This window comes from Cydia strobilella, chromosome 27 (assembly GCF_947568885.1).
Source record: "Cydia strobilella chromosome 27, ilCydStro3.1, whole genome shotgun sequence".
Lineage (NCBI taxonomy): Eukaryota > Metazoa > Arthropoda > Insecta > Lepidoptera > Tortricidae > Cydia > Cydia strobilella.
The window spans coordinates 3,346,802-3,367,149 of NC_086067.1; the positions used below are offsets into that span (position 1 = coordinate 3,346,802).

The window sequence follows — 20,348 nt, forward strand, 5'->3', positions numbered from 1 at the left end:
TATTACTAAGACTCCGCTGTTTGTCTGTCACCAAGCTGTATCTCATGAACCGTGATAGCTAGACAGCTGAAATTTTTACAGATGATGTATTTCTGTTGCCGCTATAACAACAAAATACTAAAAACAGAATAAAATAAATATTTTAAGTGGGGCTCCCATACAACAAACGTGATTTTTTTGCCGTTTTTTTGCGTAATGGTACGGAACCCTTCGTGCGTGAGCCCAACTCGCACTTGGCCGGTTTTTGTTTTATATTGGTGATCCGGTTTATTCCCATTTGTCCCCGCCCCACGTGAGCGCCGCCATGCATGAGGCAGGGACAAATTTAGAATGATTCATTTGAATGCACCTATTCCCATCTGTGCCCGGCGGGACAAATGGGTTTATTCATACGCATAAAAAAAACTAAATCCATAAATTTTATTAATACTTAATGAGGATTAAGCAGAAGTCATAAATGGTTCAAGTTTCTAGCAAAAAAAAATCAAAAATAGAACTATCCTTGCGATTTTTTTTCGAGACAAATTATCCAAGTTCCCTTTTTTATAGTTTTCGAGAAATTAAGTGTATATTCCTAAGCCTTAGTTGATTATTTTTACGGTATATCTCTGAACCTTCTTTACGCTAACTTTTAGGAATATAGCAGGTTTACCGTTCTTTTTTTGTGTTATTACAAAAGAATTTAGTAAAGATATTTACTCACCTCAGGATATAAAACACTGGCACTCAATTTAATGATTTTTCACTATCGATATAGTTTTGTTTTCAAATATCACGTGTTGTGGGTGTCGCGTTGCCATGGCAACGCATGTGATGCGTTCAGTATTAACCTTTTAAACGCTTTTCCTCAAGCGTCAAGACGTGGCCCAGTGATATAAACCTTAATATGTCAGCAGGACAATTTTGACAGCGTCCGCCATGACCACTTTAGTGGTCGCTGGCGTGGCAGGCACGACAGCACACGACCTATTTAGTGGCTCTTGGCATCCAAAAGGTTACCACGTTGGCTGCCATGAGCATCACCGGCGGGATCAAAAGCTCACTTAACCCTATGAATGCCTTTGTCAAAAATTTGCTAATGAATAACCTTGATATTGTATATTACATACTATTATTGTATTATGTGTGATACTTATAATTATAATAAGACCTATTGTTAAACCAGATTTAATGCAAATAAATGATTTATGATTTTACAGTCCAAATTGTGTGGTACGTATACGGGACAAGGCATACCTACGAAAGGTTATGGTTAACCTTTTAGACGCCGTGTCAAGCACAAAAGCAGTCATTCAGACGCCACGTCACCGAAGTGTCAAAACTGAAATTGAACTTTATGCACATGCATGTGGGTCTATGTTGCTCTGTGATCTGCGACCGATTAATCGGTCTTTAGCGTTGGACCTGCGGTGCCGATATATCGGTCATTTGAACGCCAATGACCGATATACATATCACCATCTTCCTCGTGTTGTCCCGGCATTTTGCCACGGCTCACGAGAGCCTGGGGTCCGCTTGGCAACTAATCCCAAGAACTGGCGTAGGCACTAGTTTTTACGAAAGCGACTGCCATCTGACCTTCCAACCCAGAGGGGAAACTAGGCCTTGTTGAGATTAGTCCGGTTTCCTCACGATGTTTTCCTTCACCGAAAAGCGACTGGTAAACATCAAATTATATTTCGTACATAAGTTCCGAAAAACTCATTGGTACGAGCCGAGGTTTGAACCCGCGACCTCCGGATTGCAAGTCGCACGCTCTTACCGCTAGGCCAACAGCGCTCTATGACCGATCTGGCGGATTGACAATGACCGATAAACATATACGCACCGTAAATATTGTAACTACCAAATCATGTGTTGCTAGAGCAGGAAAGAAAAAGCTGTTTGATCAAAGCATTTACAAATAAAACCGCACTTCCATTTAATTTCATATATTTTCTTACAATAAAATAAATTTAACCAATATACGAGATACATTTTTACACTTAAGATAAAATAGCGGTACAAATTTTGATTAAAAACAAGTGTTTCATAACGATGTGGTCAAAATTACTTCGAGCTAAGACTCCATTAAGTTATCTATATGGAAAATTACTTCGAGCTAAGACTCCATTAAGTTATCTATATGGAAAATTACTTCGAGCTAAGACTCCATTAAGTTATCTATATGGAAAATTACTTCGAGCTAAGACTCCATTAAGTTATCTATATGGAAAATTACTTCGAGCTTAGACTCCATTAAGTTATCTATATGGAAAATTACTTCGAGCTAAGACTCCATTAAGTTATCTATATGGAAAACAAATAAAAGGCGAAATTATTGTTAAAATCACTCGTCTTATTGATCGGTCTATTTAGTCCAACCAACACTTACCTAATTAAAGTGACTTTGCTTAAAATTTTCGACCAAAATAAACACATTGCAGATATTTATTTATAAAACATTAAATAAAACAATTAAACAGTACATTTATGACATATTTAAGAAAGCTTGTAAAAACATTTGGTCCACAAAATAATATAAAAACTGCAACCCTTAACGACTGAAATACTTTTAATGTTAACTATTAACTGAAGGGTACACGGAAAGAACATGTCTAGTCACTGTGACAACAATTTAAGTTATCGCGGTTTGAAAGGAACAATGTAGGTAATTAACCATATAATTTTCACCTCAGCAGCTCGAACAAGCCTACTTTCGTCACTCCCTGGAGTGAGAAAAGTGCAACTTTCCTCACTCCAGGGAGTGAAGAAAGTGCGACTTTCCTCACTCCAGGAAGTGAAACAAAGTAGCTTTTTAATTTAGTGAAGTCCATGAACTGCCACTCCATACTTTAATTACATTGTTTTTTTCTGAATTATTCTGTGTAATTCGAAATACATTTTAACCTTTAATATGTTCTCACTACTTAGGTGAAAAATTATGTGTGCAACACGAGAGCAATTTTACATCTCGTGTTTTTGAGTCCCTCGCTGCGCTCAAGATTCTAACTTAGAATCTCTCGCTTCGCTCGTGATTCAATTATAGAATCTTTCGCTTTCTCGGGACTCAAAATAAACACTCGCAAGAAAAAACAACTTTCCTCTCTTGTTGCACAAATAACTATTTCGTGTATAAGTGTTTTTAAAGTGAGAAAAAAAGGAGTTATATTTATAATTGCAGCGGTAACAGAAGTAACTAATAGTTCATTGAGGGTTCATTTTCGAAAAAAAGTGACTAGACATGTTCTTTCCGTGTACCCTTCAACTTTGCTCTTGGTAGTTGTTAGTTCTGACATTCCAAAAATATTGCTTAACACATTCACTGCCAAAATTTTCGTAGCGCTTTATCGAGTAGCAGGCAGTACTGATAATTCCGCTACTTGCCGCTAGATGTCGACTACGTCAAATAACCCGCGTTTTGGTAAACTGATGTATGGAGTTAGCACTCTATTCTTACTTATTTCTCTATAGCTTAGAGGAATGTTGTAAAAGTGCAGCCAGTTAACTCCTTTTGTATTACTGGCACTCCTTAAGCACTTGCAGTGATTTCCTGAACAGTTCCTGCTGCGCGCGCGCATGCTTAATCTCCAGCTCCGCCAGATCTATGAGACTGGAAGAAAAGATAACATGTTATAATAATAATATAATATAATAATAGCCTTTATTTACAATCATTCTTTAAATATAGTTACAATAATCTTATTTATTTATTTGACACCGGTACGTGAAGATTGTCTTGCTGTCCAGCATAGGCCTCCCCTAGAGTACGCCACTGAATGCGATTCAGCGCTTGTCTTTTCCAAGTAATTCCCGCTATTTTCTTTATATCGTCTTCCCATCTACTTCGTTGTCTCCCTTTTTTTCTTTTGAATTGTCTCGGGCACCACTCTGTTACTTGCCTAGACCATTTATCCTTACTACTTCTAATCATATGGCCTGTTACTTACAAGATGTTACTTACAAGTAATAAAACTATAAAAAACCGGCCAAGTGCGAGTCGGACACGCGCACGAAGGGTTCCGTACCATTACGGAAAAAAAATAGCAAAAAAATCACGTTTATTGTATGGGAGCCCCATTTAAATATTTATATTATTCTGTTTTTAGTATTTGTTGTTATAGCGGCAACAGAAATACATCATCTGTGAAAATTTCAACTGTCTAGCTATCACGGTTCATGAGATACAGCCTGGTGAGAGACAGACGGACGGACCGACCGACAGACGGACAGCGAAGTCTTAGTAATAGGGTCCCGTTTTTACCCTTTGGGTACGGAACCCTAAAAAACGGATTATATCGCGTATATTGAATCGCGTTTGTTGCCGGTCCCATATTGGGATACCCTCCTACAATTTAGGAGGGAATTAAATCTTCTCGGGTCCGAGGTGTAGGGTTGGAGCCGGCGTAGCTTTATCGCGTGTATATATATCGTTATACTTGAAAAAAAAAAAATTTTTTTTTCTCAATTTTTATTTATTTATTTGAAAATAGTTGTATTGTATATCTTATCTTATCTTATGGTTTCGGGGACCCTTACGGATACACTTCAACCCATAGGGATCTTTTGTGCAGTTACCCCCTAGGAAAGATCCGTCCGCTACTCAAGAGCCTTCCCCACCATCTCCATATGCCGGATGATGGACCTTATGGGTAGCTTTTTGAATTCCTTTGGTACCAGGTAGCCTGTTGTATTGTATAACTAGCCTTATGAACCGATTTTGCATGTACAACCAGCCTTAAAGTTTATAGTCTATGATGGTTCATTATTTGTGTATGTGGGTATTTTTGCACATTGTAGTTTTTCCTCAGTCACCCGTTGACCACGGACGCTGTAAAGGGTTCGAAGAGTATGTATTATAAATTCAATATACGCGATATAATCCGTTTTCATAGTTTTATTTCATGAGTAACTGTCGCGGTAACCGAAGACAATATTAGAAAGTGGATCTTGTTATCTAAATGTGCCATTTTCAACCAAAAGGGTACTTATTGTCGGTTGTCAATAAGGCGCTATTTCCATATAGCTTAAATTCGAAATCAACCTTATCGACGAGCGACAATGTGGTACCTTTTGGCTGAAAACGTCACAAATAATTAAACGTTTTATTATTATTAATTATACGAACGGGTCTACCGCGATTTAATTTCATTGTTTTTAACTTAAATTCCACTCGCAGGTTCGTATAATTAAATATATGGAAATATAGTTTTTAAAAGTATGTGATAGCTAGGCCACCTCTTTGTTTCACATGTGTCTATTGCAAAACTTATGTAGTGAACTATGTATTATTTATAAGATTAATTTCAAATTACCTCTTCTTAAAGGCAGCGACGCGTCTCGCTCTAAAGTCGATGAGTTCCTCCCGCGCACGCGCAGATAATTCTTCGAATCGTGCGCACGCCGCGGCCTGGGCTTGCTCGGCCTTATTCAAACAAACATACGGAGTTTTACAAGTTATAGGGTCAATGCGCTAGTTTCCGTCCATGCCTCTAGTTTTCGTCCACTTGACGGATTAGCAAATGATATATTTCATTTTTAATTTGCTATTTGCGAAATATCATTTTTATGTAGACATTAAGTATAAGTCCAAATTTGTGCAGCAATGTAGGTTTATATTCAAATTTCATCAAGTGTTGCGGGCGTACATAGGCTATGGAGACTGCTTAACATCAGGCGGGCCGTATGCTTGTTTGCCACCGACGTAGTATTTAAAAAATAAAAATAAAAAGTGGACGAAAACTAGCACAATGACCCTACCTAGTCTAGTTCTAAAGCTAGCATGATGCTATATCAACATAAAAATTAAATATTAACAACATCGCTACTTAATAAGTTTACATCTTTTGAAACATAAATGTCAATTCGCAAAATAAAAACATAATAAAATAAATAAAAATATTATTTTTTCTTGACCTCCAGCCGGGCGGAAGACAAACAAATTTAGCAAGACATATGAAAAAACAAAAAAATGATTTGTCTAAAATAAGACCTTTTAAAAATCACACAAATCCGCCGCCATAAAGCCGCTCCCACATCAAAGTTACGCTCTCATTATAAAGGCATGGTTAAATAACAAGAAACTTGGCATGTACAGTCGCCTTCAGATATAACGGAGCGGGCAAGGTGCTCACAAATATCTGAACACGCCTCTATTGACAAGGCGCTAGGTGCGTGTTCAGATATTTTTGAGCACCTCGGCCGCTCCGATATATCTGATGGCGACTGTACATAGCATACCTATGTTGCCAGACACTAGGTTTCTTTGCTAAAAATTGGAAAACAAAAAAAAAATAGAATAAGTAAAGTTTTTAATGTCAAATTTCAACTCACACAAATTTCTTTGTATAGTCTGCATATTCTCAAATGATTTTTTCGCCAGACCCTAATCTGTTAAACAAAAACCTTTGTTCCTTTTATGCGTGCGCGTGCCCATTGTTGGTGAGCGCGTGGCCATTGTTGGTGAGCGCATGCCACTCGCTGATACACAATGGTCACGCGCACGCAGAAAAGGAACAAAGGCTTTTGTTTAACAGATTAGGGTCTTCGCGAAAAAAACCTTTGAGAATATGCAGACTATAATTACAATAATTTCTAGCAACGAAAACTACCTAGTCGGCTCATAAGTTCTGTCATATACATAGTATCAAATAAAATCAAAAGTTTAAGTTTATTCCGTATAATTTGTACAGCGTTTGAAAGCTTATAAACTAGAGAATCTAAATGTATAACATTTATTCAAAATGACCGCCATAATTATCTACACAGGCTTGAAGTCTTCGTGGCCAGTCGTCAATGGATTCACGCACCACTTTCATGTCGATATTGGCCACTGCCGTAGCAAGAGATTTTTTCAGCGAGTCTAGATTTGCATGAGGTTTTGAGCACACCTTTTCCTCTAAATACTGCCATATTTTATAGTCTAAAGGATTAAGATCTGGGCTAGAGGAGGGCCAATCTTCATGCCGTATAAAGTCGATTTTATTGGAGGCGAGCCAGGCTTGTGTAGACTTTGCCTTATGGGCTGGAGCAGAGTCCTGCTGGAAAACCCAATGCTGGTTTAGAAACATCGTATGGGATAGTGGTTTCACAATATTAGTCAACACCGTGTCTTGGTACACTTTGGCACTAGTTTTTACTCCTTTCTCACAAAAATGCATACTAGTGACGCCCGCATAAGAAACTCCCAGCCAAACCATCACAGATGAAGGGTGATGACCTCTTTGAATACGGGGAATGCTATTAGACGCTTCTTTACTATTGCGAGCGTACACTCTATCATTTTGTTTATTACAGTTTTCTTCTATGTCAAAAATTTTCTCGTCCGAAAACAGTATACAACGGTGCTTATTTTTAGCGTACTTCTTAAATAAAGCTTTAGATCTTTTAAGCCTTAAAGCTTTAAGCCGACCATTCAGAAGATGGCCAGTTTTTCGTTTATAAGCACGAAGTCTCAGGTCTTGATTAAGCACTCTTTTCACCGTGTTTTTGCTCAAACCCATCTGGAGGGCCCTAACTTTTTGTTTCCTAGCGGGATTTCTGGCAATGCGTGCCCTAATTGCTTGTACAACCGCTGGAGTCCTAGCTGTACGCGGACGACCGCTTCTTTTCTTGTCATTTAAACTAGAGACCTCACTGTATCTTTCTATGGTACGATACACAAATCTTAGAGAATTTTAAATTTTCAAGTAGCTTAAAAATTTTAGTCGGCGAGTGACCACAACGATATAGTGCAATTATTGCGGTACGGCTATCTTTAAGCGTCCACTCCATGTTGAAGAAAACAGAAAATTGCAAAATTATACTACTCAAATATTTAATAAAAATTCGAAATTCAAATGCAGAACGGTTTTTGTTTTAGGAGTTCCAAATTTAAATTTTAAAGGCCAGTGACAGAACTTATGAGCCGACTAGGTAGTATCAGAGTACAGAGGTAGATATAATATGTTACTTAAATGTCTTTTTTTTCAAAATGTCGTAATTGAATGATAGCGTAACTGGGCTATTTTCTAAAATAAATATTGATAACCTGATTCTCACAGATCGGATTAAATGATTAAAAAAATGTCCCAATAATTTGTTTGAAAATTCTACATTCCACTACGTCACATAAAAGTGAAAAAAAGGTTCACACTAAAACGTGACGTAATGGAATGGAGATTTTGTGACATTTAATGGCAGGATGGAGAATGCTGTCGATTCTGAGTAGAATGAGCCCAATAATGTCCAGATTTGGAAGAATCAGGTTTTTTAGAAAACGCCTAACTTCGATTGTATAAAGGCTGAAATCGTGTGACTTTTAAAGGCCTATGGACAGCTAGAGGACAAGACAATACTAATAATAAATGAACGTAGTGTATAAGCGTGCGTTTACCTCTTGAACTTCCTGGGGCTTTGTGAGCACAGAACATATCGTGACACATTAATACACAGACACACACACATATCATTATATTGATAAAATCAGGCAAGTATTTATTTGAAAATAATATGTATTTTTTTTAAGATTTAGATATTTTTACGTTAGGTTTTGACATATGATTTTAATCCACGTCATTGATTTTATGATGTTCATTACAATAACTAAAAGGTAGAAAATTAAATATACATATAAAAACCATTTGATAAACATGAATGTAATATAGACAACATACCGTGAATAATTAAAATCCATCAAATCTAAATATAGTATGAATTATCTCAGATGATTTTTTCGGGCTCGGGCCTAATCTGTTAAACAAAAGGTATTGTTTCCTTTATGCAGTGGTTACACTGCTTACTCTAATAGCCCCGGCATAAGTAACGGGAACAAGCCCGTTTATAAAGCAAATTTACCATTAGATTTATATGGTTCAAATTCATAAAACAGCCCATTCCTGAGATAACACGTTTTGTTATCTCCAAAGAAAATACCATCCTGATTGTTCTCTGAATGAGCTGTCACATAAATTTGAACCTTAATACTATCGTGATAGTTGCTATTCAAACGACATGGCTGATTTGGCACGTGCTGAAGACCGCTCTTAAAATAAACAAATGCTTTTGTTTAACAGATTAGGGCCGGAGTCCAAAAAAATCATCTGAGAAAATTCATATTGTGGTAAAACTTACACAAATCGCTTTTAGCCTCTGGCTACCCCGTAACGTGCATACTTACAATGTATCTAGATTTTTTTTAAATGCCCCTTCAATGCACCTATACTCTCTAGTTACAACTTAAATTAAAGTTACATATAAACGCAACGCACACAAACACAGCAAAAGTCGGTACTTAGAATGCCCTGGAGGTATGCGCATGTTAAAAACAGTTGTATGTACACAGAATAACTAATAGTACTACCGTACAGAAAATTCACTCCTTCACAAGTCAGATTTAGGTATAAAATTATACCTATACTCGCCGCCTGCAAGCAAAACTGAAACTTATAACCGCGCACGAACCGTGAATCTTCTTTGCGCGCCGCAGTTTTATGACCGAGCTGCGAGTGTCGGCGCGGGGTTGTCACGCCACAAGTTTTTGTACCTACCGATTTATGACACCCCCTGGTATGTATGTATGTATATAACTTACAGCGTGTACGTCCTTGTTCTTAGCCCTGGCCTTTTCCAGGTTCCTGTTAGCGGCTTCATATGCGGCGAGACATCTGAAAAATATTCGTTGTTAGGCACTGACGAACACGACATTGCATTCTTTAGACGAGCATTCTCACAATTTATTGGATACAAAAATGATACAAAAGCTGGTTCAATGTGCAAAAGTGGAGATTTTATTGAGAATGAAGCCATTTTGTTTTCTTTTTTTTTTAAATCTAAACCGAGCTGTTTGAGGTATCAATAAAAACTTAAGACAATACATATAACGCTCAAACACTTAGCATTTACTTTTTTTCGAAAATCCGTTAACTTTTGGGTTATTTCTACTCAGAATCACGAGGAATATCGATTTAAAAAGAAAAAAAAAAGTTCACAAACAAAAACGTCAGTTTTGTAACGCATTTTCAACTACATTTTGTATGGACCGTTACAAAACTGACACCCAAAATTTGTATGAAAAACTGGGGACACTTTTTAGGGTTCCGTACCCAAAGGGTAAAAACGGGACCCTCTAACCCTCGACGCGCGTTCTAAAACTATAGTCTTGTATTTACCTCAGTCTTCTGACGAGTACAGCTTTGGCGGCGTGAGCGTCTCTCATGTAGTACCGTAGAGTATCAGCTAATTTCAGGTCCTGGTCGGACGCCATGCGACCCTCAATTTTCTGTGTAAAGAAATAGAGGTTATATTTCCGCGTTTATTAACGGTTGTACGCATATAAGCAGATAAAAACCGGCCTCCATAGCCTAGTCGGTATAGTTGGAGTGCGCACAGGAACTGCACGACCTGATCCCCCCTTCCCCTTTACATCATCGGACATCCAGGCGGAGGGAGCGAATGCACCCGTTCGTAGTCCACGTTTCATTTGTTCGCACGAAACGTTTTGCCTCCTCCTTTTTGGTACGGACGGCTAAGGAATGGAATGCGCTCCCGCCATCTGTATACCCTGATCAAAATGACCTCGGTCTCTTTAAAACAAGAGTAAATAGGCTGTTACTGAACCGGTGAGCTCCATTTTAGGCCCTGTCTTCACTTTCCATCAGGTGCGACGAGGGCCAATCGCCGATCAGTTTATAATTAAAAAAAATAACAAAACGTGTTATCTCCGAATGTGCTGTTTCTTGAATATGAACCATATTAATTGGATGGTAAAATTGGTTTTTAAACGGGCTTGTTTCCTTTCACTTATTACGGGGTTATTAGTAGTAACAACCGCGTAGATGAAACAATACTTTTTGTTTAACAGATTAGCGGTTTGAGATCAAGAAATCACATCAGAAAATTCCAACTGTATATGGTATGGCCGCTGGTGGTCCGGCCTTCAGTTCGTTGTTCACTTTCGAGTTTTGCGCGCCGCTTGCTTTATATCTACTACAGTTTATATTCTATGTATGTACATGTACGTACCCGGCACTTGTCAAAGGTGTCAGCAGCGCGAGTGAGGAAGCGCTCTGTGTGCGGCTGCTCTCTCGTCGCTAGTCTAGTTATGCATGAAGATAACTTTATGTCTACTACAGTTTATGTTCTATGTATGTACATGTACGTACCCGGCACTTGTCAAAGGTGTCAGCAGCGCGAGTGAGGAAGCGCTCTGTGTGCGGCTGCTCTCTCGTCGCTAGTCTAGTTATGCATGAAGATAACTTTATGTCTACTACAGTTTATGTTCTATGTATGTACATGTACGTACCCGGCACTTGTCAAAGGTGTCAGCAGCGCGAGTGAGGAAGCGCTCTGTGTGCGGCTGCTCTCTCGTCGCTAGTCTAGTTATGCATGAAGATAACTTTATGTCTACTACAGTTTATGTTCTATGTATGTACATGTACGTACCCGGCACTTGTCAAAGGTGTCAGCAGCGCGAGTGAGGAAGCGCTCTGTGTGCGGCTGCTCTCTCGTCGCTAGTCTAGTTATGCATGAAGATAACTTTATGTCTACTACAGTTTATGTTCTATGTATGTACATGTACGTACCCGGCACTTGTCAAAGGTGTCAGCAGCGCGAGTGAGGAAGCGCTCTGTGTGCGGCTGCTCTCTCGTCGCTAGTCTAGTTATGCATGAAGATAACTTTATGTCTACTACAGTTTATGTTCTATGTATGTACATGTACGTACCCGGCACTTGTCAAAGGTGTCAGCAGCGCGAGTGAGGAAGCGCTCTGTGTGCGGCTGCTCTCTCGTCGCTAGTTGGGTTATGCACGATGATAGCTTTATGTGGGCATCGGCCACCTCTGTAGAAGAAAATATTATGTAACAATTATGACATAATTGAGGATTTACAAAACCTGTACCTAACACTCACACTATTGTCACTGTGACAAAGTACAAAATGGCACTGAAATTAAATTCCATGACCTTACGTTTTGAATAGGGAATATTACGAGAAACTCTGCGTAGAGGGCGCCACCACAATCTGAGGGTCTATCGCGAATCAAGAAAATCAAAATTTCGTTAAAACGTGGTCTCCTGTTCGAAGAAATCGTTCACGTCGCAGACCGTCTTAATCTCGCCTGTTATTGCTATTATTTTACTCTAAATACTAACATTATCAACATACCTTTATGTTTAGAAGTCATACGATCCACTCTTGCGACTGCCTCCTTCAAATGCGTATAATACTCCTGAAGGAACGTGGTTTCCTGTTCGAAGAAATCGTTCACGTCGCGGACCGCCTAAATCTCGCCTGTTATTGCTATCATTTTACTCTAAATACTAACATTATCAACATACCTTTATGTTTAGAAGTCATGCGATCCACTCTTGCGACTGCCTCCTTCAAATGCGTATAATACTCCTGAAGGAACGTGGTCTCCTGTTCGAAGAAATCGTTCACGTCGCGGACCGCCTAAATCTCGCCTGTTATTGCTATCATTTTACTCTAAATACTAACATTATCAACATACCTTTATGTTTAGAAGTAATGCGATCCACCCTTGCGACTGCCTCCTTCAAATGCGTATAATACTCCTGAAGGAACGTGGTCTCCTGTTCGAAGAAATCGTTCACGTCGCGGACCGCCTAAATCTCGCCTGTTATTGCTATCATTTTACTCTAAATACTAACATTATCAACATACCTTTATGTTTAGAAGTAATGCGATCCACCCTTGCGACTGCCTCCTTCAAATGCGTATAATACTCCTGAAGGAACGTGGTCTCCTGTTCGAAGAAATCGTTCACGTCGCGGACCGCCTAAATCTCGCCTGTTATTGCTATCATTTTACTCTAAATACTAACATTATCAACATACCTTTATGTTTAGAAGTCATGCGATCCACTCTTGCGACTGCCTCCTTCAAATGCGTATAATACTCCTGAAGGAACGTGGTCTCCTGTTCAAAGAAATCGTTCACGTCTCGCACTGTAGCGCCGAGGTAGATCTCGTCTGTTGTTGTTGTCATTGAACGGACCTGTTAAACATAATATAAACAAAACATAAACTAATTATAAAGTCACAAGGGACGAAATTACATATTTATGACTAGGGTTAATCGGTTGTGATTTTTAGGGTTCCATACCCAAAGGGTAAAAAGACCCTATTACTAAGACTCCGCTGTCTGTCCGTCTGTCTGTCTGTCACCAGGCTGTATCTCATGAACTGTGATAGCTAGACAGTTGAAATTTTCACAGATGATGTATTTCTGTTGCCGCTATAACAACAAATACTAATAAAAACAGAATAATATAAATATTTAAATGGGGCTCCCATACAACGAACGTGATTTTTTGCTGTTTTTTTCCGTAATGGTACGGAACCCTTCGTGCGCGAGTCCGACTCGCACTTGGCCGGTTTTTTTTAATAGCCTATATTGTGTCCCACTGCTGGACAAACGCCTCCCCTGTTTTCCGCCACTCGTCACGGCTTTGTGCATGCTCCCGCCAGTCGCCACAAAAAGAGTCCAGGTCGTCTCGCCATCTCCTTTTGGCCTGCCTCTGCCTCGGGTGATCTGTGGTGCCCATTCGGTCGCTATTTTGGCCCATCTGTCCGTGTGCATCCTACAGATGTGTCCCGCCCATCCCACTTGAGCTTGGCGGTCTTCACACCCACATCCATTATTATTTGTGGAAAATATAAGTCATAGGTAATTATTTGCTTTTAGCAAGTATTTTATTATTTGCTATGAAGACGTTCGCGGACGGTAAGTGACGTCATGTGTCATAGGCCAAAGGAAACAAAAGACTACGCGAATGCTATAGCATTTGTGTCTGCGAAGTGTTAACAAGTAACAACACCATCTGTTTCTATTTTGTCCGAATTTATAAGTTTCTGGCTGACCGCGTGTAATGGTAGTTAACTTTTGTAACGTTAGATGGAGCTTTACTTTCACGTGCGCCGCGAAGGGCTTCCATGTGTGCGTACTAGCGGGGATGGAAAAAGCTAGCGGGTGTGGCTTACAAACCGGCGTTCGCGGCTTCAGTAGGCCCTTTATCTGTGTTGAAAAACTCATTGCTCTAGGGTCAAAAAGTCGACGTGCGGTTTCGCGCAGAGGTCTCTCTCGTACTCGAAAAACACGCGTTGATGCGAGTCGTTTTGAAGCTCGAGGCAGGCATTGCCTATAAGTATACAGTATGATACTCACCAATCACCATGGTGATAACTTGATGAGGTATATCTTTGCGCGCGAAGCGGCGAGTCGTTTCGAAACTCGAGCCAGGCATGGCTATGAATAAATAGAATGATGCCTCACCAATGTCGTGATGAGGTGTATCTTGGTTCTTGGCTTGGCACAGAGGTATCTTTAGCACTCGAGGAACACGCGTTGATGCGAGTCGTTTTGAAGCTCGAGGCAGGCATTGCCTATAAGTATACAGTATGATACTCACCAATCACCATGGTGATAACTTGATGAGGTATATCTTTGCGCGCGAAGCGGCGAGTCGTTTCGAAACTCGAGCCAGGCATGGCTATGAATAAATAGAATGATACCTCACCAATGTCGTGATGAGGTGTATCTTGGTTCTTGGCTTGGCACAGAGGTATCTTTAGCACTCGAGGAACACGCGTTGATGCGAGTCGTTTTGAAGCTAGAGGCAGGCATTGCCTATAAGTATACAGTATGATACCCACCAATCACCATGGTGATAACTTGATGAGGTATATCTTTGCGCGCGAAGCGGCGAGTCGTTTCGAAACTCGAGGCAGGCATGGCTATGAATAAATAGAATGATGCCTCACCAATGTCGTGATGAGGTGTATCTTGGTTCTTGGCTTGGCACAGAGGTATCTTTAGCACTCGAGGAACACGCGTAGATGCGAGTCGTTCCGAAAGACGAGGCAGGCATTGCCTAAAAGTATACAGTATGATACTCAACAAACCCCATGGTGATAACTTTATGAGGTATATCTTGGCGCGCGAAGCGGTGAGTCGTTTCGAAACTCGAGGCAGGTATGGCTATAAATAAATAGTATGATGGCTCACCAATGTCGTGATGAGGTGTATCTTGGCTCTAGGCTTGGCACAGAGGTCTCTCTCGTACTCGAGGAAAACGCGAAGGTGCGAGTCGTTCCGAAAGACGGGGTGCGAGGCTAGCCGCTGCAGGAATACTTCGTGCATGGCGACAGTCTTCTTGAATGTGGCCAAGTATTCGCTATGTAACAAAAAATATTGAGGTGAGTAAAGATAATTTTTGTAGGTATTAAACTAGTAATTGTGGTAGTAGTAGTAGTTCCTATACTTAGAAAATATTAAAAAGCAATAATATAACGTTAAGAAGTGTTATTATCTGTAAGTACTAAATGTTATATTTAATTTATTTTGTATTTAGTTAATGTAGTTTTAAGGATAAAGAAAATATTAAAAAGCAATAATATAACGTTAAACGCGTGTTATTATCTGTAAGTACTAAATGTTATATTTAATTTATTTTGTATTTAGTTAATGTAGTTTTAAGGATAAAGAAAATATTAAAAAGCAATAATATAACGTTAAGAAGTGTTATTATCTGTAAGTACTAAATGTTATATTTAATTTATTTTGTATTTAGTTAATGTAGTTTTAAGGATAATTGTCATACCCTACCAGGGTGCCATGTGATCTTTTTTCATTGTAACATCTATTGTATTGTACCATGGTTTGCAATAAACTACTATCATATCATATTTATTTAGTATAACAATAAACATTGTGTTTGAATTTCTATTATAATTAACTTAACCTAATTAAAAAATTACATTAAATAGTTAAAATTAAATATTATATAATAATCCATGCTCATTTTTTCTTTCTCGCGTTGTCCCGGCATATTTGCCACGGCTCATGGGAGCCTGGGGTCCGCTTGGCAACTAATCCCAAGAATTGACGTAGGCACTAGTTTTTACGAAAGCGACTGCCATCTGACCTTCCAACCCAGAGGGGAAACTAGGCCTTGTTGAGATTAGTCCGGTTTCCTCACGATGTTTTCCTTCACCGAAAAGCGACTGGTAAATATCAAATGATATTACGTACATAAGTTCTGAAAAACTCATTGGTACGAGCCGGGGTTTGAACCCGCGACCTCCATATTATTAAAATTACAAGTGCGAATACAATTAATATAAATAATGTCATATATGTCTATTGTATACAAAACTAGCATAATTAACTAATATCTTGTATGGTCATCCAATCGATATTCCTCTACTGAATAGAAGCATTTCTTTAGTAAAAAAGCTTTTAATTTATTTTTGAACAAGTTGGCATTTGTGAGCGACTTCAAATCAATTGGCAATTTGTTAAATAGGACTACTTACTTACTTACTTAGTAAACCACTTTATTGTACATAAAAATTGGTTAACATGAAATTAATATAAATATAAAATAAAATTCATAAATATAATATATAATTCATATATATTTCGTGGTTGGTCCCATAGTCAAAGTTGCTCAGTATAATTCCAAAACCTCCCTGGAAACGAGAATGCACAAATTTTTTAGCCAGCCTGTATACAAAACTTAAATAAACTCACTCTTCCAACTCTTCCTTCATTTTGAGGAACTCCTCCCGAGTCAAGGCACCCTCGCCCTCGCCGAGGCGTTGCAGTTTTTCGCGCGACGCGTCAAAGTCTGGACGCGGCGGCGCTGGCGGTATCTGAATGGTGATAAAATATCGTAGATTTGTTGTATTGTAGCATGGCTAGTTTCCGCAACTCAATATTTCGCTTTGAGTTAGTTGATAATAAATAAATAAATATTATAGAACATTACACAGATTGACTAAGTCCCACGGTAAGCCCAAGGAGGCTTGTGTTATGGGTACTCAGACAACGATATGTGTAATTTATAAATACTTAAATACATAGAAAACACCCATGACTCAGGAACAAATATCTGTGCTCATCAAACAAATAAATGCCCTTACCGGGATTCGAACCCAGGACCATCGGCTTCACAGGCAGGGTCACTACCCACTAGGCAGACCGGTCATCTAATATTATTTATAATATATAAATAATATTAATATATAGGTATTATACCTAAAAACTGGTTGTGATGCAAAAAAAATGAGATAAGTTTGGCGCCATTCATTTCTTACGTAAAGTCGTCGTCAATATAACTTGCAAATAATGTAAACAAATATGACAGATTTTTTTAGCGTTTGACACATAACCTAACATTTTTACAAAGGTTATTTTCCCAAACTACCGAACATTCTCCTCACGTGTGAAAGTCAAAAACCGACATTGGCAAATTCACCCCGTGCAAAATTGCGGGGAGTAAAAGCCAGATAGGATAAAAAAAAAAAAAAGGTTATTTTCCTTGAAATATTAATAAGAAACCTCACAATCTGAAGTGTTATGAGTGGCTGTCTCTGGCAGGACTTTATACACATTTTCATGATACTTACAATGTAACCAGCATACTGCTCATTCTCCTCATATCTGTCGTGCAGCCACACAAACTCCTCATGCTGCCGGACCACCAAGAACTCTGACTTCTGGAACTCGGGCAGAGTGGTCTTGGTGTGGACCGTGAACTTCACTTTTTCCTTTTCGCTGAGGGCATCTGATATGTCCACCTGTTGACAGTACAAAATGTTATAACGAAATCTTACTGCTTTTAAATTTGGAGACTGAGTTTAAATTTTTTTTATCATAGAGTATGATTTGACAGAGTTAGGCGCAGGCACAATAGAAAACAATTTATTCTGTAGTGTTAACATCAACATACTTGCCATCGTACTTAAAACAAAAACGCATCTCTACTATAAGAATACGGTTGGAAATCGAATGCCTAGAAAGGAATGTCAAATGGTAAAAGTGTTTAGGCAATTTAAAATGGTAGGTAATTTTCCCCATTCTGACATCCAGTATGGCATTTTTGCGTGAAACATGGACTACTAGTAGTCTAGTATCTAGTAGGATCTAGTAAGGGGTGATCCATTAATTACGTCACACGAATTTCTAGGTTTTTCGACCCCTCTCACCTCCTTGTCACACTTGATCACATTTGGCAAACCCCTCCCCCCTGGTGTGACGTCACATTTTTTCAGCGAAATCGGCGAATCGAATAAAGTATTATTTAATATTTTATCAAAATATTTTTGACAAAGAAATATTAGTAATTCTATAACCTAAAACTGATTAGGAAAGAAAATTAAACGAATAAAAACTATCGTTCCAAAAACTTGTTATTTAACTGTACAGTCAATAAAATAATTTAAATAAATTTTCGGTTACTGATGAAGTTAGTGACGTTATACAAAGTTTGTGACTCCCCCCCTCCCCCCTGTCACAACAAGCCACATTTTCTTGACCCCCTCCCTCCTCCTAAACCCTAATGGATGACCTCTAAAATGTGTGTTGGTTGGGTTGGGGCTATATGTTTTGCATAGGTATACTAAAATTAATTCTGTTTTGTTTGTTTTATCCTTTATTAAAACAATTTTAGCGTAATAAATATAGGCTTGTTTGTATATCTTAAGGTCTGTTTTTTTATTCCGTAGACTAAAATGACGTTTCATGTGTAAGACATGATATTTCTTAGTACCACATTAAATGTCATTTTAGTCTACGGAATAAAAAAACAGAATATAGAATGTAGAAACTTACCAGTAAGCTGTTATCAGCGAGCGACACATTCTCACTAGGTTTTTTCTTCTCCACAATAGTGTCTCCAGCTGTCGGTAATGGTACGGACATGGTGGGGGCTGAGAGGGGGTCGTGATTGGTTTCTTCCACACAGTCCTGATAAATAAATGGTTAATCAGATTATGGTGTAAAAAACATGGGTCTGGTTTGGTTAATGACGACTGAGTGACGACACCACATCCTTTCGGTGTTCGGTTTCGTCACTCAGTGATGATGTCACCCCCGTACTGAGATCTATCATAGATAACCGTTACAGCTGTTCCTGAGATCCCCGAAATATATAAATATACACCGTGTTTTGATTTCCGTTAAATTCGACACGTTGCTTGGTACATTAATAGAAGCTACCTGGTTTTTTGTAAAATTCGAAGAAAAATATTTTTTTCCTTTTTCATACAAAATAAATGAATATTGCATCGTAAAAGGTCCTTTAGAGTTATGTAAAAGTTAGTGTGACACATAATGAAAGAAAAGTAGGTAATGTCGGAACTGTCAAACTAACTCACCTCAGTAACCTTCTTGTAGTGAATAGCTATCAATGGAATACTCTTTACTGACGAAATTTAAAAAATAAATAAAATTTGGAGGCAATGAAGAATTGTTTACACAGGTTTAGCAATTAAATTTATTTATTGAATATCTCAAAAACCGTAAGAGTTAAAACACTAGTTTCTTAGAGAAATTAACTTTAACCTGAAGAATCTCCCCTTAAAATAAACGGAAATAAAAAAAAACACGGTGTATATACATACATATATACAAGAATTGGTACAATATATATAGATACATATATACAAGAAAAAGTTTAAAGGTATAATATACAGGATAATCTGCCCTAAGGTCAGTCATTCCATAAAAACCATTAAAGAAAGGTGCATCAATGAGGGGTGGTTAACTCTTAAACAGGTCACCCTTGATTGCATTTGACTCCTACAGTTAGTGACTTGACTAACATTATTATTAGATCATTACCAATGTTATCAGCAATGTTAAATAATACTCCTTATTGTTCTAAATACATACCAAAGACATATTGAAAGCTACACACTTAAGCATTTTATAAAACTAAATAAAACTTCTTTAAAATTCACAACTAAGAACTACACACGCCGACTCTGAGTGAGAACTAGATATGATCTCTTTTTTGCGCTCTCAATAGCAAAGATACCTACTTTTTCAGTGCAGCAGTTTCACTAATTAACGAATTATAGTGTTAACGACCTAAACATGAAGGAATTAACAGCATTAAGCCGACAGAGCGCATGAAACAACCTTGAGAACTATAAAAAGTTAGAAAATGCGGCTATCCACGTCAAATGGCTTGTATGGAAAAAAAACTGCATAAACAACGATCATTGATACGTACAAGCATTGTAAGTCATACGTGTTTGAAGCCGTATTGATATTGTTAAGCAGTATTTTTATGGCATTATCCCGGAAAACCGAGCGTTGACGCCCCCTAAACTCTAATTAGAAAATCGAGTAAAGAAACAACTGAGAACCCATGAAAAACATATGTAACTCACCATCATCTTGTTGTAAATAAGTAGAACACTGAATAGTAGGTTTAAAATGTTAATTAGAACTATTATTCCACGAAAACAAGCGAACTTAGCGAACGATTGGAATGACAGGTATTTTTATTTTTTTTGCTGGACTAACTTTTTAATTTTAGCTCTAAGATAATAAGGTTTAATAAAGATCAAACAGCCACAG

The 20,348-nt window shown here is 38.3% G+C and overlaps 1 protein-coding gene across 1 annotated transcript; it reads right to left on the bottom strand.

Annotated features, from left to right (window-relative positions):
- Window positions 1–1,915: 1,915 nt before the first annotated feature.
- On the bottom strand, window positions 1,916–20,283 carry LOC134753549 (sorting nexin-32). The gene is made up of 11 exons (XM_063689460.1): window positions 20,159–20,283; window positions 18,594–18,728; window positions 17,390–17,560; window positions 16,512–16,633; window positions 14,985–15,153; window positions 12,815–12,974; window positions 11,681–11,796; window positions 10,128–10,237; window positions 9,551–9,623; window positions 5,295–5,404; window positions 1,916–3,592 (listed from the first exon to the last, which is right to left on the bottom strand). Exons 1-11 carry the CDS (start codon window positions 20,162–20,164, stop codon window positions 3,499–3,501), a joined length of 1,266 nt encoding a protein of 421 aa, XP_063545530.1. The 5' UTR covers window positions 20,165–20,283; the 3' UTR covers window positions 1,916–3,498.
- Between the last annotated feature and the right edge of the window lie 65 nt (window positions 20,284–20,348).